The sequence below is a fragment of the Myotis daubentonii genome, chromosome 8 (genome assembly GCF_963259705.1).
Source record: "Myotis daubentonii chromosome 8, mMyoDau2.1, whole genome shotgun sequence".
NCBI lineage: Eukaryota > Metazoa > Chordata > Mammalia > Chiroptera > Vespertilionidae > Myotis > Myotis daubentonii.
In genome coordinates, this window is record NC_081847.1 from 54951980 (window position 1) to 54964414 (window position 12435).

Below are 12435 nucleotides of genomic sequence, written 5' to 3' on the forward strand. Positions count from 1 at the left end.
CGCTGGGACCCGATAGCCTAAGTCCACATGGAGCACACATGCTGGGATGTGAAGATGGCAGAGGGCACATGTGCAGAACGTCCAGCCATCACAGAGAATGGAAAAGAAGACAAACACATCCCACATGTGAAGTCCCCATTGCAGAGACGGTGGCCTCACAACCATGCCATACATTTGATCACTGCAGTGCTGTCAGATCCCGTGTTGGACTGTTCGGGTTTCCTTTGGGCCTGTCTTTGACGGATGTTGAGAACTGGCCAAGCAGGCGATGCTCAGGAATCAAGAGTAACTCAGAAATAACAGTATGAGGGGCTCGGGTTCAAACAGGTCAGTGGAGGGAGAGCCTGCAGAGTTTCCCTTACTAGCTGTGTTGAGCTGATGGGAAGAAGTTCAAAGAACAAGCCTGTAACAATATCGAAAGCAAGCAAAACGGCGTCAAAGGATCCAGAAATGGAGTTGTTGCTGGAAATTGTTTGAGAGAGCAGCCAGAGAAAAGCACATCTGAACTTGGAGTGACTCTGAAGCATAAGAAGGGAAATACTGAATGTAGAGCCAACAGGTGCACAGGGCAAGCATTCACAGAAGAAACTATCCTGCTTACCAACCAATCAGCCTGGAGTTAATTGACAAATGTAACCGGAAACCAAAAATCACCTATAGAAATCAGAGTGCCAACATGAACAAGTGAGCTGTTCCCAAAGAAAAATTCAGTGGCTTTTACAAAGAAATCTAAAAGAACCATCAGGGAAATGTTTAGAATTATGAGAGAGCTTACACATTTAAACCCACTGTCAAAGCTAAACTGCATTTCTGTGTATCCACGACAATTGGGACACTTAATGTAAACATGCCGGTTAGAATGGCAAGTAAATGAACAAAGCAATCCTATATAATAAAAGCTTAACATGCAAATCTACTGAACAGCAGAATGACTGGCGGAATGACCAGTCGCTATGATGTATACTGACCACCTGGGGCAGACGCTCAATGCAGGAGCTGCCCACAGGCCCCAGGCCAGCCAAGACGGGTGCCAGCGGGGGCCCCTCAATTGCCCCGCTGGTCACCCCATAGAGGGAGGTGACCTGCAGCAGTGGGGCAGGGCTGGTGAGTGGGCGATGCCAGGCCGCCCAAGGCAGGTGCCAGGAGGGGCCCCCCCATCACACTGCTGGTCGCCCAACAGATGGACCCTGATCTCCGGCCAGGCCCAGGGACCCTACCTGTGCATGAATTTCGTGCACTGGACCTCTAGTTAAAAATAAATTGAAATAAAAACATGTAGGACTGGGTCTCCTCCTTCCCGAGGGTGTGTTATCTCAAGTCAGGGTCCCAGGCATGTGGCGGGGGGAGTGTTGGCTATGGCCATTCATCAGGGCCACACTGACCAAATCATAGGTGTGCAAATAGAGCACTGATTGTCTAATTATCCTGTCACTGCAAGCAGGTGAATAGTATTCAGCCCCATCTGCATTTGGACACTGAAAAACATGGTGTCCACATAGTGGGATGGGGTCCATGGACAGACCTGGTCCACTAATGACATGTGCACTAGGGCAGATCCCCTAACCCTCTAAACAAGCCTTATTGTGAGCAAGGCTCTGTGGTGGGGTTGGCACAGCAGGAGGGCACTGAACAGTTAGGCACACATAGATTTCTGTGCATTAGCAAGTCACAGCCAGATTCCAGAAACTCCTCTGTGCCCCTGAAACGGGCACATTCCTGATGTTTACTTGTGTGCATGTGCTTTCCAGGAACTTAAGTAATATGCTCTATTTCTATTCCTCACTTTGGTCATGTAAAAAACTCAGGTCTTAGGGTCACTGTGATGACCTCCATCACCCTGCAGCAGCAGGCCTGACAGGAGGTAGTTGTCCGGTGGAACTCTTGGTGTCAGGGAGGGCGGGAAGCAGTTTGCAGACATCTTCCAAGGAGCCTGCACTCTGGCTGGAATGAAGAGCCTCTGTCTGAGGAGCCCCACGTTGCTACATAACTGCGAGGTGGGGCTTCACAGTACTGCAAATTGGGTTTGTGCTTCATCAAGAAGCTTTTTGACAAGAGGTCTCCCTAAATGCAACTGTCCTTGGCCAGAGCAGAGTGGAAGAGGCAGGGAGATGCAGCACCCCAATAATCGAATTACAGTTTCTTGTGGACAAGAAAGCAGAGTGGTATAATTAGGTTTGATTGGAGTGCATGTTTCTGGTAAGATCTGAAATTAATGATGTTGCTATAGTGACACATCTGTGGCCACCAGTGCATGAGACATAAAGTAATTCATTCGGCAGGAGTTGGCATCTGTGAGCTGCCAGGATGTGGAGCATATTGACACTGACCACAGATACAGCCGCTCCATGATGAACAGCGCTGCAGCTGGACTGCACCTTGTCAGTCTGCCGGGCCTTCCTCTCCAGTGCCTTTGGTGGTGCCACTGGTTAAGACAAGGCTGCAGGGGACTCGAAGGTTTTAAAACAGTGCTGATTCAGCCTGTTAAATCCACACTCCAATTTGTTTGTTAGGGCGTTTTTATCTTCATGTAGAACAAAGCCATTATTGAAAACACTCACTAAAATCACAGGTTTCTTAGGACTCACAAATTAACTTAAACCCATTACCCAAAATGCCATGTTGCTTGGACTTGAATCACTCACACGTTTCCTAGGACAGCCATCTGTGCTGGGCCATGTTGCTGCCACAGCATGCAGGGTGCCTGCGAGCCACACTCTCATGAGGGATGAGCAGTGTTCTGTCTGGAGATGGTGACAGGGTCTTCAGTTGAGGCATTAATAAGCAGTCCTGCTGGCACAGTCACTGCAGTGTGGATTTGGGTGTGAGTGCCGTTGTTCACATCTTGGGGTGTTTGGACACTCCACAGTTGAACAGATCCTACAGTTCTGGGAACGTCATCTTGAGAAAGCCCATGGACAGCAAGCACTGTATGTGACTCCACATTAAATGGTGTCCGATAGTTTAAAGAATTGATGCATACTCTACAGTTTGATAAATTAGACGTTTTCTAAGAAGCTTTGTGTTTTAATATAGCCATCAACCCCATTGCTGAACTAGAACCTTCACAGGAAGTGATGTGCAGGCTGGAAGCTGCCAGTCCTATGAGCTGTGGGCAGGTTGTCTCTGTTTCCTATGGCAACCACCTCTCCCTCCTCTGCTGCAGCAGGTTCTAGTTTTAGTCTGAGGCCAAATCACGACCAGGGAATATTTGATCAGAAAGCTCTGCATCTGCTTCTCTGACAGTGTTCCTCTGCTAGTTGTGTCACATCTATCACCATCCCAAGACGACGTCTGCAGTACTTATTCCTTAGAAGTTAATTTCCTCTTTGCCTGTTTTTCTCATTGTAGTCCAAAAATCTGCTTTATTAAAGAGCTACAGCCTTTAAAAAAAAAATAGGAATCACAAACAAACCTTTTGTTAAAAGACACTTCCTGTCCATGGAGCCAGTATCCTGACTAGAGGTCATTGGATGCTCTAACCTAGTGGCTCTCAGCCTCTGCCTGACTGTTAGTCCTGCCCCTTTGCCAAGTTTCAGATTCGGGACATACTAACTTCTGCTATATTAAGACAAAAATTGTAGGAACTGTCAGGAAGATAAGATCTGGAAAATAAGTTTCATTACTGATTCTTTTAGTAACTGGTGTTGTCTCCCCACATTGGCTGCTATACCTGAGGGCACAGAAGTACAACCCCAGCCCAGACCGTCCTGCTCAGAGTCCTGCAATCAGCTGTGGGAGCAAAACTTCCTTGAAATTTTAAAAAATATTTTCAGGATTCACCTTAAAATGTGAGAAATTATACATGCCACTCACCTAAAGGCATGTCTGCATAAATATTTCAGTATCTTTAACCCAACAGGATGTAAACTTAATTATTCAAATGCCAAAGTAACAGACACAAATATTTCATTGTTCATTTGATGAAAATGCTGACTATATCAGTTTTAAATGGCTTAAAACTTGATTTAGTAGCAAGTTAGAATTTTAGAAAGTGCAGCAGTTGTTGCACAATGTTTGAATCAAATAACAGACCTTCAGGATGTATCACTCTCTCAATATTTGGCATAACTACTGGACAACCTTCATTACAATCTAAGTTTAGAATGTTTTCATCACTCTACAAAGCCTACTTGTAAATATACACCAGCCTCCATCCATTCTTCCTTGTCCCCATCCTGTCCTAGGCAACTCCTAATCTTACTGCCTCAGTGAATTTGCCTATTGGATTTTTCAAATGACTGGCTTCTTTCACTCAGCATAACTGACATATTGTAGCATGTGTCAATGCTTCATTCCTTTTTATTGCTGAGTACTATTCCATTGTATGGACATGCTACATTTTATTTGCCATTTATTAGTTGATAGACATTAGCATTGTTCTGGGTTTTGCCTACTGAATAATGCTGCTATGAATATTCAAGGTTCTCGCCACAGCTATCAGGCAAAACCATATGTAACATAACCTTTATGTAGAAAATCCTAATCTAAAAATTGTATTAGAACCAATAAACAAGTTTAGTGAGGTTTCAAGATATGAGATCAATATACCAAAATGAATTATATTTCTATACACTAGCAATAAACTGTCCAAAAATAGAATTGAGTAAACAATTCCATTTACAATAGTATCAAAAATAAAGTCAGTGTACCAGTGCATAGGATCTCATAATGTTAAGATGCAGCATTATTCCCCAAATTGATGTACAGCTTTGAAATAAGCGCAGAGAAGCCTAAGGGAGACAGTACCAGAGCCATCCAAACAGGACTGATGTGTACCTCACAGGAGGTCAGACTCTGAAACCAGATGGGCCGAAGTTAAGTGCATATATTAATGTATTTTTATATTAACTGATTCGTAAAGTGTTGAGGGTCTCCTTCCTGAGCTCTAAGAAATATAGCAGTGTGAATTTATTCCCACTTAATAAAAATTCAACAGCTGTCTGAAGTGTGGTGGTATCTCTACCCACCTCTCTCATGACGTTGCTTCACTGCATCTGCTTGTATATCTTTTTGGTAGGAAGCCGAAACCACGAGCTCTCAGAAAGTTGACCTGCTTGTGCGCCCCTCTTAGCCTGCCTTCCTCACTGCCTCACGCTCACATTAGTGCCTGGTCCCAACCGACTGGCAGTCCCAAGGATTGACCACTGATGGCTTGGACACTGTCCTCGCCTGCCAAGGAGTCAGTGAGCATACCAGCAGCTCACAGCTACAGAGTAAATGCCTTCCCTCCCACTCCTTTCCTTTCTCTTCCTCCAGGGCTTAGATGCACCTGCTTCTGTTCAATTAAAAATACTTAATTTTTCAAAATAAGTTTGTTGTTTTTAACTGATAGACACACTAATTTGGGGCTAGTTGTCTTGCTCGGGCAGGGCTCTGTCATGTGATTACATAGCTGTGACTCAGTGTTGCAGTTTTGTGCCTGTCGTTTTCAGAACAGGCAAAAATGGCGTTTGTGTCAACAGGCAGAGGGGAGATTTTCTTCACAGAACTAGGCCCCTTCACATCACTAAAGTTACTAAAAGTTATTCTTGACATGCTGGGAAGAACACTTCTTGTCCTCACTAGTAAGATGAAAAGTGCAGCAAAAGGCATTTCAGGAGACTCTGTCATGGAGCAGAGGTGTGGCAGCGGGAGGGAACACCATGATCTTGATGAGCCACCTGTATGCTCTCATTTTCTGTTGCTCCTTGTATCATAGGAACCCTCACTCAGAATGAAATGGTATTTAAGCGGCTGCATCTGGGCACTGTGTCCTACGGGACAGACACAATGGATGAGATCCAGAGCCACGTCAGGAGCTCCTACACACAGGTACGACTTCCGGTGAGCCTCAGGTGCTGGTCTGCGCACTAGCAAACTCGTTCGTTATCTTAAAGCATTGCATTAGTTCCATCATCAGCTCTAACTTATAAATCAAGCAACAGATTTGGACTAATTTTAAATAGGCATTTCTATACTGTAGAAGCAAGGCATAAGAGCAAATCACTTACTCATGTTAAATTTTCTTAGAGAACTACTTATAAAATTATTCTGTGAAGATGGTATTTCAAAAATACTAAATAGAATGCTTCATCAGATGTTCCATAATAATTCCTCTGGTTTTCTTCATAATTAACAAGACTTCTTCATATATCCTTTTGTTTTTTCACCTTTTCAGTAAACAGAAGTGAGAGTACAGTGTTAGAAGCCTGTGTACCTGTTATTCATGTCAGCAGGTGCAGTAAACTGCAGGGCTGTTCACTCTCCTTCACCCAATGCTTTTCAAGTGAAACTCACATATCCCATGATTTCACCTATACTATTTAGTCTGTCTCTAATAGATAAGGGCTCTTTTTTTATGATATAGATTAAATCTCGATTTTTCACTGGGCCCCAGAAGAGTTGTGTAAGGTGGCAAGCACAGGGACTATTTGCTTTCACAGGAGGGTGCAGCCTGGCGGTTAGGGCGTTTGCCTGTCCCATAGGCAGTGGAGTCCTGACATTCCAGGCTCCTGACGTTGGACACGGCCGGGCGAGTGCATGAGTGCAGATCATGTTGAGATCTGTGGAGGGGTTGGAGACAGACCATTTCCCAGTGTTCGTTTTTTAGGCTCTGAAGTCTCCATAGCTCTGTTCCCAAGTTGTGTGTTTCCTTCCTTTGGATTTCCTTCTACCTGTCCTATAACCTGAAATCACTGATTCAGAGTACTGAAACGTAGCAGTCGAGGGAATCAAAGATGCTCCCATGCAAGGCTGCTGTCTGTGTCAGCAGTCATCACTTCCTTGGCTTTTCCTCTGCCTCTTTGTAGATTTGTTGTAGAATCTAGTCACCCACATAATAGTGAGCCAAGGTGTGTCAGGGTAGAAGTACTTATCGTTCACCAGGGCAGCGAAGGCTCCGTGCACCGAGGCCCTGCCCCTCGGGGCTCCCACGGGGCCACACCAGGTGACTTGGCAAACTCTCATGTTTGCATCATTCCTTTCCAGTCTGCGTAGACTGGATTGAATGTACTTACACTTTTCCCACTCAGACAAAGCTCAGGTGTTGTTGGCACTGTCGTCAGATCCATGAAAACTCTGTCTTCTGCAGTATTCTCCAGTCAGCATATACTTTACTTTTGAGATGCTGTCAAATGAAAATAATCTTGTATGTGTACACATTTATCATGTACGTACACTTTATCATCTGTGTGCATATTTAACATAGGTGTACATGTGTGCATATTTATCATTTGTGTACATATTATATGATATATACATATTTATCACGTGTGTACATATTTGTTATATGTAATATTTATATACTCATACGAGCACACACACATGCACAAATACTCAAAGCAAAGCACTTTATTAATTCAGATATCACTCATTTCAGTAGGAGTACTTTGTAATACAGAATATAGGTGTCGGAGCTCCAGTGGCGCAATCGGTTAGCGCGCGGTACTTATACAGAATATAGGTGTCCCCCAAAAATGTATACACACTTTGAACGATTATAAAGTCAGTTTTTATTAACATACAGATAATTTTCAAAATTTAAAATAATCTACAGAAAGGAGTAATTTTTTTTGTCAATGCCTGTTTTCAAACTGATGACCATTCTGGTCCAGACACTGCTGGTAACACGAAGCAATGGAATAACAAACATCAAGAATCATTTTGTTCGGTATTTGTATACCCTCAATTCATCAACTGTTGCCAGTTTTGTACTGTAAACTTTATCTTTTATGTGTCCCCATTATAAAGTCTAGTGGGATAAATTTTCTTTGTTCAAAGCTTAGTCTGACTTCACTCATTATTTCAAATTAGTTAAACCTGAAAAGGAGTGAAGATTGAATTATATTAGCTGTTAAAGTGTATAAAAATGTATATACACTTTGAATAATTATAAAGGTAATGTTTATATTTTAACTGTGTTTCAAACTTGCAGTAGCATTTTAGGATGAATTTCCTTTCAAAGCTTAGTCTGACTGAAGAGAAAGCAACATCAGTTGAACTATCAGCTGTTAAAGTGTGTATACATGTTTTTGGGACACCCTGTATTTATTAATAGAAATCTTTTCTCCTCTCCTAGTAACCTGTGTTGGGATTGAAATGGTACCAGGTGACATCTGTTCTTTTCAAAATTAATTTATATTATCCATGAACTAGAGGCCCGATGCACGAAATTCGTGCAAGGGCTCGGCCCTCGCAGCTGCGGCTTCGTCGGTAAGGTCATCTGGAAGGTCGTTTGGCTGTCCGGTCTAATTAGCATATGACACTTCTATTATTATAGATATGATTATAATAGCTCCAAATAAGTGATTTTACTAGATAAAAATAAAAGGAGGAAAGATGAGTCATTATATAAAAATAGCAAATATTTAATATTTTCCCCACTTAAGAGGACTTTAAATTTTATTTTTTTACTAAAAGCTATCTGTTGATGACCTAGTTAGACAGTCCTTTTTATGTGAAATTGACTTTACTCCTTATGTTCTTTATTATTAAGATGACAGTAGCCTACTCGGTCCACTGTAATGTACACAAATCTTTTATAACCTGGTTATATTTCCCCACTGGAAGCACTGGTGATAGAGGGCATATCTTTAATGGGATTTGTGCGAAATTAAATTATACAGCCATCAGTGAGCATAGCCTAATGCAGAAGGTGGGCGTCAGCGAGTTTCTGCTGTAACGGCAGCATGTGAGCAGAACGCAGATGTGGGGTCTGAAGCTCGCTGACAGGGGTGCCAGCTGAGCAGAGAAGTTAAACCCTTCATTAGACAGCACTGTAATTTGATGGGCAGAGTAGTCACGGTTCAGTGGCTCTGCACGCCCCGTCCAAAAGCGGCAGGCTTGGTGCTAAGGAGGATCGTCACAAGTGACTCTGAAGTTACTGAAGAAATGTTTGACAGTCCTGTGGGGTCAGGGGGCGTGTCCCTCCCCCGAGTAGGAGGTGAATAATAAAAGTCATCCGCTTGGCTGATGAACTGAGACCCTTGAATGCAGCTGAATGTGATGAGAGCCAAGCAAACGTCAGTGCTAACTGGATCGTTGCTTCAGGAGAACAGGGTTTTGAGATATGACGTGGGGGTCACTCTTCCTCAGAATGCAGCCATTATCGGTTATTATGAACTCCAAAACTGGACACTAACTTTAGAAACTGTTGCAAGCTGGATTGATTTATGGTATTCAGCAAAGGTTTATACCATTCTAAGTAGAACATTTGTAAACAAAAATGAAAGAGGATGTATTATATACCATTCTATTTTGCTCTCAAACTTACTCTGCTTTTAGAAATAGTAAATAAGCAGGGATTATGAAGGACTCAGCAAGTTAATGCCACAGTTAGATTGAATCTAGTAAAAGGAAACTGTCAGATTGTAAGCATTATAGCAAATATTTTAGGGTACTTGACAACTGGGAAATACTACAGCACTTGCCGCAGTCAGATAAAAACCTTATCCTACCAGCACATATGATGTAGATCATGAGCAGGAAATCAAATCAAGCTCTTTTTCTTACCCTAATTAGTTTATAAGGTAATACATGATCATAATCCCAATGTCAGCTATGCTTTGTCTTCAACTTTGTAACTTCCATATTCACAGCCACACTCTCAAGCTCCTCCCGGCCCCGCGATCAGCGGAGCCGAGAGGCCTCCCGCCCCGGTGATCAGTGGAGCCGAGAGGCCTCCCGGCCCGCGATCAGCGGAGCCAAGAGGCCTCCCAGCCCCGGTGATCAGCGGAGGGAGAGGCCTCCCGGGCCCACGATCAGCGGAGTCGGAGGCCCCGCAATCAGCGGAGCCGAGAGGCCTCCCGGCCCCGCGATCAGGGGAGCCAAGAGGCCTCCTGGCCCGGTGATCAGCGGAGTCGAGAGGCCTCCAGGCCCCGCGATCAGCAGAGCCGAGAGGCCTCCCAGCCCCGGTGATCAGCAGAGCCCAGAGGCCTCCCGGACCCACGATCAGCGGAGGCGAGAGTCAACCCAGCCCCGCGATCAGCAGAGCCGAGAGGCCTCCCAGCCCATGATCAGCGGAGCCGAGAGGCCTCAGGAACCTGGGATCAGCGGAGCTGAGAGGCCTCCCAGCCAGGTTATCAGCAGCCGAGAGTCCTCCTGGCCAGAGATCAGCGGAGCCGAGAGGCCTCCAGGCCTCAGTTATCAGCGGAGCCGAGAGGCCTACAGGCCATGGTTATCAGCAGCCGAGAGGCCTCCTGGCCAGGGATCAGGGGAGCCAAGAGGCGTCCTGGCCCTGGGATCAGCGGAGCAGCGAGGCCTCCCAGCACCGGGATCAGTGTGACAGGGTGCGGAGCCCCAACCCTCTGATCTGCCCTGCTCTGTGCATGACAGGAGTGGCGCTGCAACCTCCCTATAGACCCTGCCTTGAGTGTGACAGGGGGCGGTGCCCCAACCCCCCAATCAGCCCTACCCTGAGCGTGACTAAGGGTGGCATCGCAACTCCCCAATCGGCCCTGCTCTGAGCCCGACCAGGGGTTACACCTAGGATTAGGCCTGCCCTCTGCCACCCGGGAGCAGGCCTAAGCCAGCAGGTCCTTATCTCCTGATGGGTCCCAGACTGTGAGAGGGCACAGGCCAGGCTGAGGGACCTCCTCTCCCAACCCCGAGTGCACAAATTTTTGTGCACCGGGCCTCTAGTTAGTTTATAAGGTAATACATGATCATAATCCCAATGTCAGCTATGCTTTGTCTTCAACTTTGTAACTTCCATATTCACAGCCACACTCTCAAGCTAGTGGAAACAATACCAGTTCAACTCCACCAAGAAAAGCCCAGTCTTCAGGTCCCAAAGTTAGAAAGAGTGTGAGCAGCCGAGTTCACGAAGCAGTGACGGCCATTGCGCTGTGCCACAACGTGACACCGGTATACGAGTCTCGAACTGGCGTGACCGGGGAGACTGAGTACGCAGAGGTGGACCAAGACTTCAGCGATGAGAACCGCACCTACCAGGCCTCCAGCCCCGATGAGGTCAGTCGGCCTTTTACAGAATCTTGTTTCACCGTGTTACTCCTCAGAGTACAAAGCAGTGTTGGTCGGTGTGTTTCATTGGGACTCAAAGGCATGAGCATGAGTTCTTTTAGGAGTGAACAGGGGAGCTTTAGGATAGTGTTAATGCGTCAGGCTGGGAAACCTGGGTGAGTGAGGACTTTCTGCGTGTGCACTTGATCCTACTGTGTCTATACACCTCAGAGTACTAAGAGCTAGTCACAGGAGGGAAGTCAGTTGTCTGAGTGGATAACTGACTGGAGTCTTGACAGGCTGCGTTACTCAGTTTCTTTTCATCTCCAAATGCATCATCAGTTTCCATATTAATTTCTGGTTATGTTTGCCAGAATTTAAAATTTTTTTAAATCTACACAAAACAGAAATGATAAAACATTAAATATGGTAATTAGTAACTTCTAACTTTATATTGTTCTTTGATTTTTAGTTTGATAAAAATCTATTATTGCCCTAGCCCAGTGGTCGGCAAACTGCGGCTCGCAAGCCACATGTGGCTCTTTGGCCCCTTGAGTGTGGCTCTTACACAAAATACCACATGCAGGCGCGCACATACAGTGCGATTGAAACTTCGTGGCCCGTGCGCAGAAGTCGGTATTTTATGGAAGAGCCACACTCGAAGGGCAAAAGAGCCGCATGTGGCTCGCGAGCCGCAGTTTGCCGACCACTGCCCTAGCCGGTTTGGCTCAGTGGATTCACAAGACAACAGTGTTTTATGTCCCGCGTCAGCCTGCAGACCAAAGGGTCTCAGGTTCAATTCCGGTCAAGGGCATGTACCTTGGTTGCAGGCTCCTCCCCGGCCCGGGCCCTGGTCAAGACTCGTGCAGGAAGCAATCAATCAATGTGTTTCTCTCACATCAATGTTTCTCTCTGACTTTCCCTCTCTCTTCCACTCTCCCTAAAAATCAATGGAAAACTATCCTCAGGTGAGGATTAACAACAAAATCTATTATTAAACTAATTTGCCCAGTTCCCATACAGTCTTAGTATATTTTATATATAGTTTTCTTATATACTCTTTCCACTCCAGGTTCTTCAGAACTCTGTAAAGTAATCAAGCCAGCCATGGAAAATACCAAAAAACATTTTATTACACATCTACCTTATTACCTGCCAAAAATAAGCACAAATTTTGTTGAAAATACATAGGATTTTTCATCTTTAGGTTTCTATAACACTTTGAATCTTGAATTAGGAGTTCACAATAGAGAGGTATTTCCTTGATTCAAAGATTACTAGAACTAAGTAGAAACTGCTAATCTTATATTTAAATGTGTACTTGTTTAAAATTTCTTCCTACTTTGGGAATTGGACAATGATTAAAAAGTAGCAGAATATTATATAACCATTAGGAAATCCTTAACACGAATTTTAGTCTGAAAATGAAAAGGTTAGATATCATAATTTTAAAGGGCTGTATGGATGCAGTGTTTGTGGATCCCTGAAGCCTGAGGA

At 44.7% G+C, this 12435-nt stretch overlaps 1 protein-coding gene across 11 annotated transcripts in view; it reads left to right on the forward strand.

The window, feature by feature from the left end:
* The window catches only part of ATP9B (ATPase phospholipid transporting 9B (putative)), a 146483-nt gene that overhangs the window by 108830 nt on the left and 25218 nt on the right, over positions 1–12435 (forward strand). For all 11 annotated transcript variants that reach the window (XM_059706409.1, XM_059706408.1, XM_059706412.1 and 8 more), the window contains 2 exons: positions 5699–5811; positions 10699–10947. In XM_059706409.1, the coding sequence (XP_059562392.1) occupies positions 5699–5811; positions 10699–10947 (362 nt within the window). The remainder of the gene's footprint in view (positions 1–5698; positions 5812–10698; positions 10948–12435) is intronic.